A 19863-nucleotide genomic window follows, 5' to 3' on the forward strand; every position below is an offset into this window, starting at 1 on the left:
CTTAACATGAAGAATCAATCTGGCCTGGTATAAGAAGCCAGTTTAGTCACTTCCTTGTCTCTTAAAAGATATTTTCCTTGTTGTTTGACTTTGTGGAATGCCCTGAACTTTGCCTTGGAGTCCCAACAAACGGTTCACGTCTAGGGCTTGAGTGCCGTTAAGTTGTACGGGCCCTGAAGAGACTTTGTACAACTCTCCTGTGAGCACTAACCGGTGGCTTTGCCTGCTGCGGGCACTCAGTTTGTGGGACTGGGTATTGACTCCTGCCCAGGTTGCTGTGCTGCTCTCCAGGCAGTCAGAGACACAGCCCTTCTCTGGGTTCGAGATGCTCTTGCCTAGACTGAGCATGGGACCATTAGTGCCAGTAGAAAAGGGACAGTGGACCAGTTCTGCCTGGTAAAACCGCCTTCCTGTGCAGAGACAGGGGAAATGCTTTTCAGCTGGGGTACCCTGGTGTCGTGCTGAAAGCTTTGTGTGCTCCTCAGAAATGGTGGCTGCAACTCAAGCCGCTGATGGTGATGGCTGAAACTGCAGAGGGGAGGACTTGGAGGAACACTGAGGGAGCTTGAACTGTTGAAGAGCCATCTGTCATCCAAAGCAGCTCTCCAGTAGGCCAGGCTCTCTAACCGTGCTTTCCTGATGGGAGAGTAAGAGCTGGATGTAACCTCACCTGGACCGCGTCGTGCTGCGGCTTTGCTGGGTCTGTGTCTCAGTGTTACTGTCAGGAAAATAGAAAAGGTTCCAGCTCTCTGCCATGAGAGGTTTGAGAGCAGGATTGGGCTTCTGTAGAACTCCTGATGACAGGAAGGCTGCCTGTGAGAGAAGGAACACGTGCTGTCCTTGCGTTACTTGGCTGGGAGGATGACTTTATTGAAAAATAACACTAGAAAGCACTAGGGGCTCACCGCCCAGTGTCGGCCACACAGACCTCAGCTCAGGGCTCCAGCGGATGTTCAGAACAGGCCCTCCAACGCAGAGTGAGACAGGAGTCTTTTCTGCTAACTGCCCAGTTAATTACGGGGAGAGTAAAGGCCAAAAGTCACACGTAAAAGTGATTTGATGGTGAGCGCACAAACAGGTAATTGATAAAATGAATTCACTGGGTAGACCACCTCAATCAAACTTCTTTTCTTCCAGTTGGGTCAGATGCTTACAGACCAGGTGAGTTAAAGCCTGGGATCTCCACCGAGAGCTTGTCTGTAGCCTGCACAGGACAAGAACGTTTGGGTCATAGCAAGTTTCAAAGCTCTGTACTTGTATAAATATAAAAATCCAGTTGATGAGTGGCTGCTTGCTACTGTGTTAAAATTATTTTTGTGTGTGTGCTGCAGAGACTGTAAAAATCTGGTAGAAGGAAAAGGCACCGTGATCCCTTCTTCCCCCTGTGGCTGCTTCTCAGCGCTTCTAGCAGGTTAGAAGCGGCAGAAGAACTGCCACATCCTGGAGATCCGCCCGTCTGGGTGCTGTTCTGTTAGATCCCGTGTGGAAAGGCTGGTGATGTGGCGTTGCGTGAACGGGAGAGAGCGCTCTGGGCGCACCAGGATGGGTCTGTGCCTTTTATCCGAGCAGCTCACTCGCCAAAAGCTGCTTGGGAAAATGTACAGTCGGTACTTTTGCTTCCCGATGCTTTGATTCCTGCATGCTGGACTGTTCCAGGAGTTGTGGATGTGATCTGTTTGTGGGCGCGTGGCGGAGTCTTACCCGTGCTTGGTGACAGCTTCCCTTTTGAGCACGAAGGAAGAACTTGCTTAGAGGTTCTGGACTCTGTAGAAGAGAACCGATCCTAATGAAGCGACTCGGTCACTTGGGGAGGCCTTTCTCCTGCATTAGAAAAAATCCTAGGAAAAACAGTGTTAGGGGCCTGAATGTCTAATAAGAAAGGAAAAATGGGGCAGTTAGAGGTGAAGACGAGCTGTCCTTCAAGTAAAACGCGGTGAGTCAGGGCTGAGGCTGGATTCTCTTGACTTGCAGACCCCTAATAAACAGATAACACAGAATGGTGATTAACGGAACGTTGCCGTGAAATGGGTATCTCCAGGGCTGTGCCGTTTTTCTAAATAACAGTAATTCTTATTTCAGGCAGGTCGGATAACGCGCAGCAGTGCCTGGCGGGCTGCGAGGGGCCCCGCGCCTTCACCCAGCGCGGCGAGAGGCTCCCGTCCTTTCCCTTCGCTCCCGGTCCCGCGGGCAGGTCGGTGCCGTTCGCTCTGTAAATACTCCCGTCCCGTGGCTTCGTGCGTGGTTACGACGTGCTGTGGACATAAACGCTGCCAAATCACACCGACTGCCTCGAGTTCTGTCCGGACGCAGCGCCGTTTCGGGCCTGGGGGGGTGCCGGCGGGCGTCCCCCTGCCCTGGCCGGGGGGTGCGTGCTCGGTGCGGGCCGGCGGCTCTCGGCACCCGCTGCCCGCGGGGGCTGGCGGTGCCCAGAGGGCTCTCCCCGCGGCTGGCAGTGCTTGGAGGGGTCCCCGCTGCCCCCTCGCACCCGGCTGCCAGCGGGACCGGCCGCTGCCCGCTCCGCTCTCCGCCCTGCACACGGCCGGCGCGGGGCGCTGCGGGGTTCAGTGACCGGCTGTTCCCGGCGCGGCGGGCGCGGGGGCCGCGGCAGGCGAGGGGGCCCCGGGCAGCTCCGCGCCCTCCCCGGAGAGGCCGGGCCCCGCAGCCGTGGCGCGGGGGGGGCGGCTCCGGCGGCGGCGAGGGGGCGCAGCCGGGGAGGCGCTGAGGGGGCGGGGCCGAGGGCGGGGCGCGGCAGCCCTGCCGGGGCACTATTGGCCAGCTGCTGTTACCAGCGGGGTCGCGTTGCGACGCCGGCCAGGTTCCGCGCAGCCTATTGGGTGAGCCGGCGTTGGCGTCAGAGCAGTGCGGCGCGGGGATTGGCGGGCGGCGGCGCTGTTGAGGGCGAGCGGTCGCGGGTGGGCGGTGCCCGGCGGCGGCAGGAGCCGGCGATGGGGCGGTGCGCGCCGCGCTGAGGGGCACCGGGACCGCAGGTACCGGGCGGGGCGCGGCGGCACCTGCGGGCGCCGGGGGGCAGCGGCCGCCGCCGCCGCCCGGGCCCGACCCAGCGCCCCGCTCCCGTTCGGCGGGGCCCGCGGCCTGCTGGCTGCCGGCGGGGCCGGGTCGGGCCGCCCTCCGGTGCGGGGCTGCGGCGGCGGGGGGAGCGGCGCCCCGGGGCGCGGGCCCTGACAGCCCTCCCGGTTCCCCGGTCCCCCGCCGCGGGGTGTCCGGCCGCGTCCCGCCGCCCGTGCTGGGGTACCGGAGCCGCGCCGCGGGGTCCGGGGGAGGCGCTGACCGGGCCGGGCCCTCCGTAGTCGCCTTCCCGGGAGCAGCGCGGCCTCCTCCCGCTCCTCCGGGCCCGGGCGGCCGAGCGAGCCCGCCGCCTCCGGGCTGCTTCGTCGGGCGCCGAGCCCGCTGCGCGCCGGCCGGGCCGTGCCCCGCGGCTCTGCCCGTGCGGGAGGTCTGCGGGTGCTGCCTGCGGGCTGACCCCGGGAGCAGCGCGGTGCAGGCCCGGGCGTTCGGAGCAGCGCGTTTTGTACCGGTGTCATCAGGAGTCTCCGCAGGTGGGCTCCCGCGCCTGGCTTTTCCCCTCTTTTGGGCGCGCGGGCTCTTGCTCCAACGCGCGTTCGTGGCCTCCCGAGCGCGGTGTGACGCGCTGTCTTGCGGAGCTCGTCGCGGAGATTTCCCCAGAGAACGAGCTTGGTGTCACAGCAGAACTGACGAACTTGCTGCAGTTGTGTGCCGGAGCGCCAGCCGTCTGGGGCGTAAGCTTAGAGCTTGTGGTTGATCTTAAAGTGGGGCCTGGAGATCTCTCTATCTCATGTAAACCAGCTGTCTTGTGGCGGCGTGACCGCCCGCGACGGAGACCAGGGCTGCCTGTCCGTGGGCTCGTCACAGGGACGAGCCTGTGGCCTGTGCACAGGAAGACGACTGTGACGTTGAAGGTCTCAGATACTTGCCCTGGTTGTATCAGCATGTCCGCTTGCTGCCAGGGAGGCCCACGTTAAACCCGAAAAGCCATGTGGTGGCCGTTGAGAGTGCTCACTTGTCTGCGCCTGTGCTGTTGGGACCCCAGAGACAGTGCTCGCCTGAACGCGGGGCGGCACATCCGCGCTACGGCACGCTGCTGCCCTGGCAGGAGCTCAGGCTGCGGCGTGGCGCGTCCTCTCGGAGGAAGCTGTGCAGAGCTGGGATTTTACGAGCAGACAGGTGGGGTGTCTCTCAGGTCGGTGTTGTGATGACCAGCTGGGAATGTCAGGGTTGCCAGAGCAGCTCTGGCTGTCCGTCAGGCTTGTTTGTACCCAGTGCGCCGCCCCCGCGGTGCTCGGAGACGAGCCCGTCGGCCCTGGGGTGCATGGTGGAGATCTGTCAGTGGGGATGTTCTCATCCCACCCTGTCCCCTTTATTTTCTCCTCCTCAAGGGATTATTTGTCTCCTGCTTTCAACCCACCCTCTTACCAGCCCTGATTTTCCTTGGGATTCTCATTCTCTTGGTCAGCATTTATCTCTGTCTTTCCCTGCTGATACAGTTTCCAGCACTTTCTCGACCTTTCCCTGTGTTCCTGTGATGTCGCTGCGGTGGGTCAGCTCCGACGGCCGGGGCCGGTCCCCTTTATCCACTGCGCTCGGCTGCCGAGCGCACACATGCGCAGAATAATCCTTTTAACAACTGGGTGGTAGCCCTGACTTTCCAAGGCTTAAGTGTTTGAATACTTTTTTTGCGTCTCCAAAGGATTATGGAGACAGCTGCGGGGGAGTGTTTGGAGGGCTAGAAGAGTCCTGGTTTTCCAGGTGCGTCTGGAACAGTGGTGGTGTGTCACCCTTTGGAAATGGGGGCTTGAAGGGAAAGGAGCTGGGAATGGAGAATCACTTTGTCACGTGCACGGTAACAGTGAATTTAATAACTATGGTGAGACCGCCCCCGCAGCGCTGCATCCAGCTCTGGAGCCCCCAACAGCAGAAGGACGTGGAGCTGTTGGAGAGGGTCCAGAGGAGGCCATGCAGATGATGAGAGGGCTGGAGCAGCTCTGCTGTGAGGCCAGGCTGAGAGAGCTGGGGCTGTTCAGCCTGGAGAAGAGGAGGCTCCGGGGAGACCTGAGAGCGGCTCCCAGTGCCCAAAGGGGGCTGCAGGAAAGGTGGGGAGAGACTCTTCAGCAGGGCCTGGTGTGACAGGACGAGGGGTGATGGTTTCAGAGTAGAGGGAGGCAGATTCAGGTTGGATATTAGGAAAAAAATGTTTACACTGCGGGTGGTGGAGCACTGGCCCAGGTTGCCCAGAGAGGCGGTGGATGCCCCATCCCTGGAAACATTCCAGGCCAGGTTGGCTGGGGCTCTGAGCAACCTGATCTGGTTGGAGATGTCCCTGCTTCTTCAAACGACTAGATGGCATTTGAAGGTCCCTTCCCACCCAAACCATTCCGTGGTTCTAACCTCAGCTGAGGACACAAGGTCGGACTCCCCCCAGGCGAGCACGGGGCGGCGTTATGAGCAGCCCCGGTCAGTATGGAAGTGTTAACTTGGCCAGGAGTGGACCAGGTGGCCCAGGAAATGGCCGCATGTGAGCCAAGCACGCCACGGACACGGAATAGCAGCTGTAAAACCTGGGCTGTCTGCGTGCGGTTAGCTCCTTACCACCACTGGCAGTCTTCAATGGAAACAGGAAAAGAAATGGAACTGAAGGTTTCTTGTTTCTGGTGTGTTTGTGCCCTTTTTTTTGCTGTTGAATTGCTTTGGGGCCGCAGAGTGAGGTCAGCCCACACTGGGCGCCAGGGAGACCACGCAGATGAGCAGATTACAAATGTACTAATTGTAAACAGCTTCCGACGGGGTTCTTGCCTTAACAGAAGCGGGAAGAGGGGCTCTCCCGTTCCAGGTTGTTGATGGCCCAGATGAAGCAAGGCAGGACGCGATGATACCCTGGGAGGAAGTGAGCGGAGATCCCTCAAAACGGCACGGCCGAAAAGCAGCCGGCGCGAGGTGGAGCTGGGTGTGGGCTGAGCCCTGAGGGGCTGCTGCGGGTCCGCAGGATGTGACTCTGCGTTCGTTCTGCCGGCAGAGATGTAGGGTGAAATGTGCGTTTCGGGGTTTTTTTCACCGTTGTTTAAAATATCTTGGCTTCTTACACTGAAAACTACAGAACCTTTGCTTAGAAGACGAAGGCAGGAATCGGGCATCCTGAACTGTAAACGACCGGATGAGTTCATTTTTCCCCCTCTTGACTTTGACTCAGCTTTGGATGTTTGGAGATTTCAGAGTTTCCGTTTTCTAAACTGTTTTGTTATTTTTTTTTTTTCCCCTCCAGACTAAAGTTTGTAACTGCTGTGTGTCTTTTCTGCTCCCCAGTCTTATTTACTCTGATTAACTTGTGCTTCTCCATGCTCTTAGCTCAAACCCTTCCCGTGAGAGAGAAATTATCCCTCTTCCCTTGTCTCCTTGAAAACACACTAACGGCTTCTGTTAGTAAGAGACGGGCGTGCGGTCTCTGTGATGTAGGTGAGCCTTACGAAAATAAAGCCATGGGTCACTTTTGTGTGAGCACCAAACCAAAGCGAAGGGCAGGCAAGCAGCTGTCGTGTTTGCCGTGGTTAGACCGGGTCGGCTCTGGCTCATCAGCACGGCAGACGGTCGCAGCGGTGCTGGGAGCGGGGGTTACCCGCTCGCTGAGCGTTTGGGAGGGTGCTCGGCTGCTTATCCCACCGGTTACAAGCCGGGAAGGCACAACCAGGCTTCTTGGGGTTTTTGCCGCCGTTCCTGGTGGTGGAAGACGTCTCCTTGCAGGTTGTGAGAGCTCCGAGCACTGGTGTAGAGCGCAGAATGGCAAAATCCGGCGGGCAGGGACGCACAGAGTGTCTGGGAGCAGGGACGGGACGCTGCGTGTCCCCTAGGAAAGTGAGCAGCCCTGCGGAGCTGCAGGACCTGGCAGCCGTGCAGATGCGCTCCCTGCCCCGCACCTCTCTGGGACGAGTCTGTGCTTTGTCCCCATTTTCAATCAAAATAGGCATCTGTAAGTTATCTTCCAGACTTTACGTGGCAATTCTAACTGAACCTCTCAGGTTCTGATCTGACACGAGACGATGGTGCGTGGCGAACCTCGAGGGCAGGCGTGCTTTCCTGCCCTCGCAGTTTTAATGGGTTGTCAGTGACAGACTGTGGGAAACGTTCTCCGGCCATTTCCAAAGACAAGGAACGGGGCAGGGAGCCGTACTGGCTTGGCAAGTGTGAGTACAAACAATCCAAAGCTGGTTCCTAAAGCGCTTCTTTGCAAACAGGGGCGCGCGCGAAGCCCGTGCAGTCTGGGCTTTAACACCCGTTTCTGGGTTTGGAGCTGAGAGCTGTAGTCCTGTCTCAGCTGTTGGGGCTAGATCTGAGAGTGGTGGGAGGGAACAGACAAACTGCAGTTCTGAACTGTTCTCAACTCTTATTTCCTCCCATTTTTTTTTCTGCTTCCCGGTAGACAAATCAGTTGAGGCCTGTGCCTCCGGAGTAGCTAGAAATGCAGCCTGAGCAAAGCGTTGCAGATGGAATTGGGAGAGAGAGAGTGGGACTTTGCAGCACTGATCTCAACTGTGACATTTCACCTCAGGACTGAGGAGGGAATTTGTCGTGGTAAGGAGTGGGCAGAAGGGAGGTGCTGGTGAAATCGGCCGGGATCGGCTGATCCCCCTCTTTGGCTGACCGTGGAGGAAGAGGAGGCTCCCCGTCGCTGCCCGCTGTGGAGCTCCTGGCGCACGGTGGGGCGGAAGGCTGCGGTGGTGCCTTCGCTGCAGAGCTCTTTGCAGACGGAGTGTGCTGAAGGGATTTGTACGGTGAAATAGCTAGGGTGAAAAATTGAAACAGGCAAGTTAAATCCCGGGTCAAATACCCGGGTGAAGGTGAGCGCGCTGCCTGGTTTCCAGCGGTGGTGGTGTGCCGGCCGCGCGCTGCTCTGGGCTGCTGCGTGCTGGCAGCAGCTTGTACCCGCTCCGGTTTGCTCCCGGCAGAGCGTTATCATTTGTGTCACACTGGAAATGGTGCTTTATGAACCGAGGAGGAGAGCACTGAGGGGAATGCAGGTTCTTCCTGGCACGAGGCTCCCGATCCATGAATAACGTTTGGAGTCCTTCCGAGTGAAGCCCTTTGTGGGACCGACTGGTCCCGCGCCGTGTGGGCGCTTCTGTCTCGATCTGCTGCGTGTGTTACTGCTGTGCTAAAACTGGAGTTTTTTTTCTGATATATTACCCAGAGCTGGAAAATCCGTGCGTTCTGAAGAAACGGGGACTGCGTGGGGCTGGGAGCCCTTGCGCTTTGGCAGTGCTGTGCCCCCTCTAGAAGGGGAGCGCTCTGAAGCTGGGCCGGGAACAGACGTGTTCTTGTGTTGTCGCTGCTGGTGCTTGGGTGGAGGACACGGGTGCACCAGGAAACGAGAGGCCGCGCGGCCCCGGTGCCTTCAGGAGGCAGCGCTGCTGGGCCGGAGCGGGGCTGGGACGTGCCTGCGGGCGGTGGGACCGTTGTGCTGGGTGATGCTTCTGCAAGCACTGCTTTGGGGAGATGAGAGCCAGGAATTCGGTAAAACCTTCAAGTCTCACCAAAGCATTTCCCTTTCCCTGCAGAACGAGAGCGATAAAGGGCAGAGGGAGGGTCTGTTCAGCTGCGTTGCGTGGTGACTTGTGCTGCCGTTCGCCTCTAAAAGCTGATGTCCTTTGAGTGTCAGAGGAGCAGCAGGTGTTTCTCCTGTCCCAGCTGGTTTTCAGTTGTTTCCTCACTAAACTTGCTGTTAAAATGGCTGGGTTTTGGTTGGAGATATGCTCTGCAAAGAATGTTCTCCTGGTGTTGCAATCCGTTTGTCCAGATGTTGGTAATTAGAGCGCAGCGAACGTTCCTTTCATGCGGTCTTGCGGCAGATGACAAGTCTCAGAAGATCTCAGATAGCTCTGTTCGTTTTGGCACTCCAGCTGTAGCGCACGGCCTGATCTTTCCCAAGTGCAGCCTGCAGCAAGAAGAAAACCACCCTTTACGCTGCTTTTATACAGAGCTTTTTCTTGACATGTAAACTTGAAACCTTTTGCTTCTTTTTGAACGTTGCGTAGCACTGTTATAAATTGGGCAATGCTCTTGTAAACGAAAGTCTGATGGAAAACAAGAGGGTGAACGACATGATGGGTACCCTGAAATCGGGGGTGACGGGAGCCCTGCTGTGTCGCAGCTCCGCTGTGCTCGCGTGAGGCCCATCCCTGTGGCCTTGTCTGAAAATTGGGGAGCCCCCGGGAGCCGCGTGGGTGTCAGCTTTGCCAGCGTTGCCAGACCTGGTGATGGAGGCGCAGCTGCCGCAGAGAGGTTGGTTGAACAGGCTGGAAGTTCTGGAGAGGAGGGATGCATGTGGATGCGGGCTGTGGAAAACAACGGGATATTGATCAGGAAGGCTCACTGCGATGTTTTTTTACCGATGGGGAACAGAAGTCCGATCCTGGCAATGTGTCTGTTTGGAAAAAAAGATGGATAAATCCCATTCTGTGGAAGACTCTTTATCTGTGCCTGGAAAACAAACTCATTTGCCATCAAACCACAGTCTACGTAATCACAACTTCGGAGAGGTTCTGGAATGTGCCGAGATAGTGGCTTGGCGCAGAGAAGTTCTGATCATTTGTCCGCAGCAGGAGCCTGCAGCGTGAAGGCTTACGTGCTGCTGAGCTGCGTTATCGGCATGGCCAAGTCCCTGCCCGTGGCAGATAACTACAGATGTGACGGGAACAGGAGTCCCTAGAAGCGTCTGATCTCCTCCTGGGTGTTACGGGAGTGAACTTCTGAACGTCTGACGTCCGGAGATGCAGCCCTCGGGAGGAGGCATGTACGGCTCTGCGGTGGGCAGCGGGGTTTCACCCATCTCAGCCTGGACGCTTCGCTCTTAACAGTGGAGGAGGACGTTCCTGGTGTGAAGCTTTGTTAGAGGGTTCACCAGCTCCCAGGACACTGTCTCTTGATTTTTTTAATTTTTTTTTTTTAATTTTATTTTTGCTTTGCTTTTTGGGGTTTGTTTTGTTTTGAGCCGGGGGTCTCTCCCATGACTGGCTGAATCCCAGCATCGCTCCGCCAGCGCTGTCTGAAGAGCAAACCAACGCTGAAGTTTTCCAGCACCTCCTTGAGCTGTGGCTGTCGAGCAGATGGTGCAGGCAAGGCAGGACACGGAGAAGCTGCCTGAGGGGCAAAATGCCTTCCTGTGCTTTATCTACCACATTTCAAAATGCTTTAAAAACTGTTGTGTGGCATCAGCTCTTATTTTGAGCGTTGGGGTACATGCGGTGAAACGCTGTGCGGCTTTTCTCACTTACAGGGCTCGGTGCAACGCTGACTCCTAGGACCGTGACACTCCGGTGACTCCTGAGCGTGACTCGAGAAACGTCTTCCCCGGTCCTGGGCGATGCGAGAGCTGCGGTGAGGTCCCGTGGCAGAACTCCCCGCTCTGACAGAGGGCGCACCTTGTGACACCTCAGAGCTGTCTTCAGCTGAGGGACCGCGTGTGGGCAGATCTGCTGCTGGCTTTTTGGATGCTTTTAGAGTGCTGGGCAGCAGACCTGCAGGATAACTTTTGGGAGTCAGCTGACATAGAAAATCGGGTATTTTTTTAAAGAACAAAATAATGCTGCGGTCTTCAGCCCTGAGCAGAGAGGATGTTTAAACAAACAAAACTGGAAAACAAAGTCCTGTAGCAGTTTGGGACCAGTTCCTGGGGTGTCTTTGTTGTTCTAGAGTTTTTTTTCCTTCAGATTAAACCACTTACGCAGGGAGCGCTCCTTGCATCCTTTCCATGCACGTCTTTGGTGGCAGGTACTTCAGGGCACAAAATAGCTGTGGGTGGGAGGGTCTGGAGGCCAGAGCTTGCCCTCCGTGATGTAGAGGAGACAGGGAGCCCTGTCAGGCACCCAGAGCACGGGTACTACAGGTGTACCAGTGTACCTGCAGCAGGCAGAGCTGGGGTTGGCCTCGGGCCGAGGAAAAACGCGGGATAGCTGTGTGAGCCAGGCTGTGTGGGGGCCGGCGCTTGGAGGTGGTGAGGGAAGCCATTCTCTGTGCTCGTCTCCCTCAAGAAGTTTGCGTTCAGACGACTTCAGGGCCCCAGGATCTGGGAAATCCAGTCTGTGTGGTGAAAAGGAAAGCTTTGCTGTTTGGAAATGCCCTTTAGCTACTGGAAACCTTCAGTTCAGGGATGATGTTTGCAGGGTCATATGATTAGAGAACGCGGCCTCTGCGCACCCGAGCAAGCCAAAATGGATTTGGAAAGCGCTGGGTGGCCTTGCTCCTGGGGGTTACGCATCAGCTCGTGTGAGCGGCCGTCGGAGCTCTGGCCATCTGCACGCAGTGAGTTACCAGCTAAATCAGAAAAAAGAAAAGGTGTTTCTGCACAGACGGCTTGGCTGTGTTGGCTGCACGGCTTGGCTGTGTCCTGGCAGCAGGGCAGCGCGGTGCCAGGTTGTGGTAATCGGGGAAACGGGTTGCTCAGCGAGGGGAGCAGACTTAGCCGCCGGCCGCCGTGCCAGGAGGTGGGGTTTGCGTTGGTTTGGTTTTGTTTTCTCGGTGGCCGTGATCCGGGGGAGCTAATCTGTACAGAAGCTGGTGCGTGTGAGCTGCACCTGAGGGAGGTGGAGCTGGTTCTAGTTCAGTTTGCTCTCAATCCTGTCAAAGCCTCAGAATGGCTCCAGGGTTTGCACTGAGGCAGTTGTCATGTAGACAGACCGCAGCAGCCCGGAGGAGCCGCAGCCTGCGCCTGACAATTCCCCTTTACCGGGATCGTCTGCCCTTGGCCTTTCCTGTTGTCCTCTTTCTCATCTCAGCTGTGGCTGTTCTCTTTGTTGCTTTGATCAAGGTATTCATCTGGCCTGCTATCATTTCCCTGTCTGGAGAAAAAAAACTGTCTTCTCAGGCTGCAAAGCCTGAATACACAGAACAGAGCCGGGGGACCCTTAGCTCCTGTCTTCTGCACGTTCCTGCCTGGACAGAGCGCGCGGTCCAGCCCGACCTTGGTGGTCCTGAGCTGGTCAGTCACTTGAGGGAGTTCTGGAGCCCCTGTTGCCCTGTGGATGCTACAAACCAGGTCACGTATCTCATTGCAATCCCTGATGAGGGGGTACTTTCCTGGCGTGTTCTGCACAAGCCGCGTAGCAGGCAGGATCCCGCACCGGCACCGAGGTCCTGGCCTGGGAGCAGTGCAGCAGCACCAGCTGCTCTTTGAGGAACCGGCTCGTCTCACCGCACGGCTTTGAGTTCTGGCCTCTGTGTGCACACCGCGCCAGCTCTCCACAAACGGTTTGGTTTTTTTCAACTTGAGTGATCTTTACAAACTCAGCCCTTTATGTCCTGGAGCTGCCCGGAAGCTGAGGATGCAAAGTGTTGCTGAGAAGAGGTTTCTGATTTATTTGCTGGTGTCCAACTGTGGCAGCAGAGGGGATATTCATAATAAACCTAGTGCCTCACAGACCTTTTGTTTAAAAAAAGAAAAAAAAAAAAAGAGAACAGGAAACGTATCCCCAAGGAATGGGCTCAGAAATCACAGCTGCCCAGAGAAAAACCCAGCGTGTGACTCAAACCAGCTGCTGGGGTCTCGGTGCCGCCGCTGCGGGTTGGCATTCCTGCCGTAGCATGGGGCGTGGGTCCGGTGCGCTGTTGGCCGTTAGGGAGCCAGGAGAGGGGCTGGATGGCCGCACGCCGTGGTTCACGTTCAGCTGGGTATGAAATTGGAACGGCAGCATGCTGCAGATGTTATCTTTGGATTTCAGTCCCTTCCTCACTGACTGTATCCATGCAGATCGTGCTGCTTTTCCTTTGTCTGCTGAACGGCATGAGTCACAGCAGTGGCCTGGGGTTCCACCCTGGGATGGACCCCGGGAGGGAAACGCCGGCCGACGTGTAACAGAGCGGCGTGTTTCCCGACGGACGGCAGCGTGGCGATTCCCTGGACGGCGCTGCCAGGGCGAGGCCGCAGGGCTGCCTGCGTCTGGCAGATGTGGAGCGCAGAGCCCCGGTATAAATACTCCCAGGGTGCAGGGAGGGAGGCCGTTCTGTTCCAATACACAACGTGAACCCTTTTCCTCTGGGCTGAAAAATAAACAACGTTTTGGCTGAGCAAATGGAACTGACCTTTTTATTAAAAGCGTGTATCTCCTCCTGCCTGGCTCGGTGAGAGGCTTGTAAAATTGAACGAACTCCTTAACTTCCAAAACAACTGACTCAGCTGTTCCAATGGCATTTATCATCTTTCTGCTCCTTGAAGATGGAGAGCAGGAAACTTTTCTCCTAGAAATGAGAAAATATTGGGTAACTTGCAGAGGTGCCTCCAAAGTTTGGCATCTGGTGATGGGACAGCGGTGAAGCGCGCTCTCCCTCTGGAACGTGTTCCCGCGAAGGGACCGTCCCGCCAGACGGAGCCCTTGGCTGTGTAGGAGCTGCTGCGTTTCCAGGCACGCCTGTGCTTACCCAAACCGGTGTCTTCAGGGCTCCGACGGTCACGTTCTCGTGCTGGCCTTTTGTTTCCTTCCTCTGTAGTCTGGTCAGGCCTGCAGCCAGGAACAAGCCCTGTTTTCTTTAGCTGTTTTAGTTTGATTTAGGCGTAGCTGCGCCTGACGAAACTGCAGTTTGATGGGAACGTTTGACTCCTGTTGTGCACAGAGATCTCAAAACAAAAAAGCGTTTCCTGGGATGGGAGGGCGAACGTTTGCCTGCCTCTGCCTCCAGGAATGGAGACTGACGATTCCTCCCACAACCCTTACGTTAAACACACCTGATTGTCTTCGTATTTCTCCTTTGGTAAGCGTCAGGGTTGGGGTTCGTTTTGTTGGGGTATTCCCCCAGTCCCTACCCCCCCCCCCGACCTTTTATCCTTTTCATTGCTTTCATCTGAACTTCTTCGATGGGTTCGTTTCTCTCCTGAAACCCAGCCTCCAGGATGAGACGCCGTTCCAGCTGTGGTCCCGGCGGTGCCGGTGCGCAGGGATCGCTGCGCGCGTGCCTTGCGTAAGGTGGTCCTGTTTACAGACACCGGGATTTTGGTCCTCGCCAGCGGTACGGTGCTGTTGGCTCCTGTTCAGCTTGTGACTGATGGTGACCGCAGCTCTTCGTTTCTGCACAGCCACCTCGCAGGGACCGGGCTGAGGGACGTTGGAGAAAATGGGATTTTTCCGAACCGGCAAAGTGTGCCTGTCTTTGGGGTTGGGATGAGCCCTGCCGGGGGAACGCGGCTGTCGCTGGCAGCTCGGGTGAGCTGCTGCCTTCCCTCCAGGGCAGAGCGCTCTCCCATCCGCATGTGGCTCCTCTGAGCCAGCTCCTGGTTTGTCACACTGGGCTTTTTCTCCCCAGTTCTTGCATTTACCGCTCGTTCCTTGCACTCTCTTTGCTGGGTGAATCGCAGATGTGATTGCAGTGTGATGGGGTGCTTTGCTGTTTGCATGTGGCTGTTACAAAAACCGCTGTCTGGTTGAACCGCTGAAACGGGGAGGAGGAGAACTGCCCTGCTGCCCTCTCCCTGGGGCTCCGGGGGGATGTTCCGTGCTTTTCGGCAGTTAATACGCATGCGTTCGCTGTTGGGACGTACCGCCTGGCATGTGGAAACAGGAGTGCTTGTATTTCTGTAAAGAAATAAAAAAAAGAAGGAAAATCAAAGACGGGGCAGGGCTTGTGTGTTTGGTGGACAGGCCTTAAAGGGCTGAGAAAGCACGGACGCGGCGGAGGGATGGACCTCCCTGAACGGAGCCGCGGAAAGCGGTGTAGGTGCTGTGTTCAGGTGAAACTTTGCAACTTCTACGGAGGGAATGGACGTAGGTTTGCAGGACGGCTCCAGCCAGAGTGACGCCGGCCTGCGGGGCTCCCAGTGGCCTTCCCCGTCTGCGTCGGCGTGCTCGGTTTGAGGGGCTTCGTCAGGTTAAAAGGTGTGCACCGGGAATTCTCTCTGGAAAAGGCCAATTTGCAATTCTGATGCTAAATTATGGAAGTAGGACACTTGGAGTCTTAATCCTATGGTGCGGCAGCCGCACGAAGCCTATGGAAGGGGACAGAGGGCTGGCAAAACCCGGGGTTCCTGGGGCCGGGGTGCTGGCAGCCACGCCGGGCGGGAGGAGGGCGGCGAGGGGGCCGTGCCCTGGCCTGGCCCAAAGTCGCGAGCGCTCACCGCTGTGCCCGTCCCATAGGTCTCCGTGCCGCCGGTGCCCGGGCAGAGGGTCCCGGAGCTGCCATGACGACGGGCGACTGCTGCCATCTGCCCGGCTCCCTGTGCGACTGCCCGGGAAGTGCCGCCCTCGCCAAGGCAGTGGAGGACGCGGACCTGGGGCGCCCACAGTACGTCACGCAGGTCACCGCCAAGGACGGGCGGCTCCTCTCCACCGTGATCAAGGCGCTGGGCGTTCAGAGGTAAGGCCGCCTCAGGGAAGGGGCTCGGGATGACTGCCTTTCCCCTTTTTTTGTGGCTCTAGGGGTGGAGGGGGACAACAAAGTCTCATTTGTGAAGCAGTTTGCTGGGGCAATAATATTGAGTGCGAATCCTCCTTAGGCAGGTGCTTCCCAGGCTTCTCTTTGCGGGAGCTCACGCTGCTCACGTGTGCTGGTGGCCTGGCACTTGCCTGTTCATCGACACCCCCAGGCCTGCGGCCGCTCTGGCATCAGGCGACACGGGCGCCTCTTGTCGTGTGCCTCTGCTGAGTCCTCACCGAGCAGCGGTGAAGGTGGGATGCCGTGCTAGCAGGGGCAGCGTGCTGGTCGTGGAGGTGATTTAAGGGCTGAAAACGGAACCCAGCTCCTGTTCCAAGGTGGTCGTGGGGTAAAAGCCCCAGGAGAGGAGGGTGTTTGTGCGGCAGGAGCTGCGGTGTCCTGCTGTTGCTGGAGGGGACATGCGGCAGCTTCGCTTGCTCAGGCTCTTCCAGATGTGACTGATCACGCGTTCGGAGTGGCTTCCAGAGCAGAGAACGCTTGGCAGCATTGTTCAGTCCAGCTAGCAAGACCAGTTGTGTTTTGTATTCAAGACCTATCTAAACATCAGGTATTTTTTATCGATTAATTGGGCCAAACGTTGATGAGGTGCAAAAGTGGTGACTGAAAATGTGGAGGAGGAAAGCTGGCTGAGAAGTGAGGCAAACGTAATTGCCAGCAAACCTGGGGCAGGTCAGTAAAAATGTGAGGGGGACGGAGCTTGCTCTCTGACAACAGACAGGCTGGGTGAGAAGCTGTGCAAGCCCTTACAACTTGTGGAGGTGTGAAAATCAGGTGGGGAAACTGCCTGGGATCACAGGTGGAAAAAAACCCAGCAGGATTCCTCCTGCGAGTGTCTTCGTGGGACACCAGTTCATTCCTCGGTAGTGGTGGGTGTCAGTCTCTGTTCTCACCAGCGCACAGCAAAGCGAAGCCGGGAGGAGCCGCAGGACTCGGCGAGGTTACGATGTGCCCAAGGTGAGAACACGTGCGACTGGCAGAAACGCCCAAGCGCAAGCCTCTGCCACGGCCAATTGTTGGAAATACGCGAACCGAAAGAGAACTCGGAACCCGAGTGGGAAGGCAGATGGCACCGTGCTTGGAGAACACAAACTGCCGCGGCAGCTGACCCCAAAATCTTGCAAGTGAAGCAACGCCAGGAGCAGTGTGTCTGCGCTGGAAGGCTAAATGGGTGATATGTCTGCTGGAAAACTGCGTGTGAGGGCGAATCGTATGGGACTGTGACTGCTCCCCACACAGGAAGGAAGGAAAATGGAGGCCGATAAGAATTTATTTTTCTCACACTGTCAGCAAATTTTTTCCTGCTGGGTTGTTTATTGGTAGCCAGGGTTATATTAATGCACTGGAAATATGAAACTGCTCACACAGGAAGAGAAGGGATGAAATATCTGACAGATGCTTTTCGTCGGAAACAGCAGATGCATGAGAGCACTGGGGGCTTGGGGGGTTGCTCCCTGTCACTGGGGCTGCATGAGCAAACTGCGGTCTTGTTCAGATACAGCACTGAGCTTTACCGCAATAAATGTTACGGAATCATCAGGGAATCCAGACTGGAGGGGAATCCTGGAGGTCGTGTGGTCCAGTTCCTTCCAGAGCCAGCCGACTTCAGAGCTGGATCAGACTGCTCAGAGCCTTGTCCGGCGCAGTTTCCAGTGTCCCTGAGGATGGAGTTTCCACGGCCTCTCCAGACTCCTGATGCAAGGACCATCCCAGCTGAAGAAGTCCCTAAATAAAAGGCAGATGAAAATGAGGGGAGAACAAGGGTCAGTGGCTCACCAGGCATGTCTGGCAGAGAGAAGGGGATGGTGCAGTGGGTGTACGTTGCTTTGCAGCCCCAAATGTGGTTAAACAGCCCAACTGGGATGAAAACCTGCTGAACGTTGGGCTGGAAGTGGTGAGGATCTCCTGTGGCACAGCAGGAGAGGAGCCATGCTGCTCCTTTAGTGAGCTGACATGCGCTTTCTTGTTGGCTCTCCTTTTCCCTTCGTGCCCACCAGCGTTTTCCCCGGCACGCTCCTTTGCCTTGCACTGTGTTCCCTGTCGTGCTCTTTCTGTTTTGTCTGATGGTGCAAACGGCTGGAAGTAGTGCTCCTTGCTTTTGAAGATTGCAGGTTGCTTCTGTACTCTCAGCGTGATGGCTGGTGCAGCTCACCAGGATTTCAAGAGGGTGTGCAATAGGGTCTTTGAAATAAAGGTGCCAAGCATGTCCCAAGACATCCTCACTGTGGGGAGGGCAGATGTGGCACGGGGCTTCTAGGAATGCCGTGCCTTCGGACGCTGACTGGGAGGCCCTTGGACCTCAGATGGCACCAGATGCTTGAGTTCAGGGAGCTTAACGTCACTGGAAATGACTGCGGGCTGAAATAACGGGTGCAGTTCAGCATGCAGTGATGCAGGTGAAGAACAGTCGTCCAGGACTTACGTGTGCGTTCATGGGTTTGGAGGAAGGAGATCTTGGCCATGTGGCGATTACGTGCGGCAGTGAGCGAAAGGCAAATCAGATGCTGAGGTTTAGGAAAGCAGTGAAGAACAGAACACGGTCACTGTAAAAACCCCTGGTGTGCCCTCATCTTGAAAACTGGAGTTCTGGCCCGCGCAGCTCTAAAAGGATGTTTCAGAAATGCGAGAGGTGGAGGGAAAGCTAGTGAAGGTGATCAAAAAGGTGAATGTGTTTGTCCAAGGTGGGACCGAGTAGGCTACGGGTCTGCTGCTTGTGAGAGGAGACTGAACAGGCTGTGACGGAGGGCTGTAAGTGGAAAACATCGTCTTTTCCAGGACAAGAGTTAGGGGATAGCACACCAAACAAGCAAATGAGAGGTTTGAAGTGAAAAGAACTTGGTTCTTCATTCAGCTAGAGAAAGTCCTCGCTGCAGGAGGATGCTGACGCTCTGAGTTTATGTAGGCACAAAAAAAAATTACTTTGGTCTGTGATGGGAATTTGCTGTGTGAATATCGTCTGATACACCTGAGCTCGCGGTTGCTGGCTGCTGGAGCAGTGTCACTGACAGTCCCCAGTCGGTGGCACCAGTTAGAGCGTGAGGGGACATTTGGGAACGCACAGGCGGTTTGAGCGTGACCCGCAGCGCAAGCTGGCTGTGGGAAAGGCTGCAAGCGCTCTGAACGCGTTGATGCTTCCCGTGATAAGCGTCTCTGGTTGTGTGAGGTCCCAAGACAGCAGATCTTGCGCACAATCAGAGATTTGGTTCAGTAGCTGAAACTTCCAGCCGAGAAGCAGGTGAGAAGTGTTTGTTGTTGAAGCACCACAGCGTTTCTGCAGCCAGCTAATGGCCCGAGTGCTGCGGAACGGTTCTCGGCGCGGCGGTGCGTGGACAGGGCACCGAGTGACCTGCTGTGCTGCGATGGGCAGAGGGCTGGTACGCCGAGAACTGAGTCCGCGTGGCTTCTTGTTGTGACATGTGTTGTGTCCTTGGAGAGCTGAGCTTCCAGGGTCGGTGCGGTTGTGACTTCGGGTATCGCTGTCCCTTGCGCAGTTACTGCTGAACCCAGAGCAGAGGTGGCGTGAGAGCGGGCGGGCACTCTGATCAATGCGGCTGTGAGTGCGAACCTCTGGGGGGCTCCGGGTGGCTGGAGGCATGCTGTGACCGGCGTGGGTCGTCCGGCTTCGCTGTGGGCCTCTGAGTTTGTGTCAGTGCTTCAGGGCCGGTGTCAGGCTCTGCCCGCTGCAGGACAGTGCGCTGCGGTCCCTTCCGTGGCCAGCTGAGCTGACGTGCTGGCTTCTCTTGGGTGTTGTGGTGCTCAGCAACACGGCTTCCAGATTTTTCCTGACCTATAATGTCCCGGGCACCTCCACACTCCCCTGGGCCGGGTCTCTTGCTGCAGCAGGCCGCTCTGGAGCGTCGCGGTGCGCTGGCACGTCCCGCCGTGCCCTGCCCTGCGGTGCGCGTGCCCTTCAGGAGCTCGCTGGGGTCAGGCCCCCTTCTCCGATGTGGCTGTGTCATTCTGCCTGCTCTGACTATGATTTCCTTCTGTTTGTCTGCTCCTTTAGTGACGGGCCCATCTGTCGAATCTGTCACGAAGGTGGAAATGGGGAGGGACTGCTTTCCCCGTGCGACTGCACAGGAACGCTGGGCACCGTGCACAAGAGCTGCCTGGAAAAATGGTTGTCCTCCTCCAACACGAGTTACTGTGAGCTCTGCCACACAGAGTTTGTTGTAGAGAGAAGACCGAGGCCTTTGACAGAGGTACTGCTTTCTGCCTGCTTCGCTTTTATTTCCTTACCGTTTGACAAAAAATGACCGATGTGCCCTGCTGTCTGTGTGGTGCTTGCTGTCTCCTCCTCCTCCTCGCAAAGAACGATTTGTTTAGAGAGATCCGGTCTCTTATCAGACCAAGCGATGCAGCCGCAGAGTGCAGCAGCAACGTCATGAGCTCTCCACGTGCTGCCTACCCACGGCAGGCTGCAGG

General features: G+C 56.9%; 1 protein-coding gene across 6 annotated transcripts in view; it reads left to right on the forward strand.

The window, feature by feature from the left end:
• The first annotated feature begins 2913 nt into the window (after positions 1-2913).
• The window catches only part of MARCHF2 (membrane associated ring-CH-type finger 2), a 33301-nt gene continuing 16351 nt past the window's right edge, over positions 2914-19863 (forward strand). The window contains exons 1-4 of one of the 6 annotated variants that reach the window (XM_086767346.1): positions 2927-2987; positions 7448-7599; positions 15144-15363; positions 19445-19640. In XM_086767346.1, the coding sequence (XP_086623472.1) occupies positions 7512-7599; positions 15144-15363; positions 19445-19640 (504 nt within the window). In that variant the 5' untranslated portion in view covers positions 2927-2987; positions 7448-7511. Of the gene's footprint in view, positions 2988-5307; positions 7600-12670; positions 13768-15143; positions 15364-16365; positions 17202-19444; positions 19641-19863 lie in introns of those variants that run through there. The other 5 variants (XM_086767345.1, XM_086767347.1, XM_086767344.1 and 2 more) reach the window with 5 other exon arrangements.

The sequence above is a fragment of the Chlamydotis macqueenii genome, chromosome 26 (genome assembly GCF_036417535.1).
Source record: "Chlamydotis macqueenii isolate bChlMac1 chromosome 26, bChlMac1.mat, whole genome shotgun sequence".
NCBI classification, from domain to species: Eukaryota; Metazoa; Chordata; class Aves; order Otidiformes; family Otididae; genus Chlamydotis; species Chlamydotis macqueenii.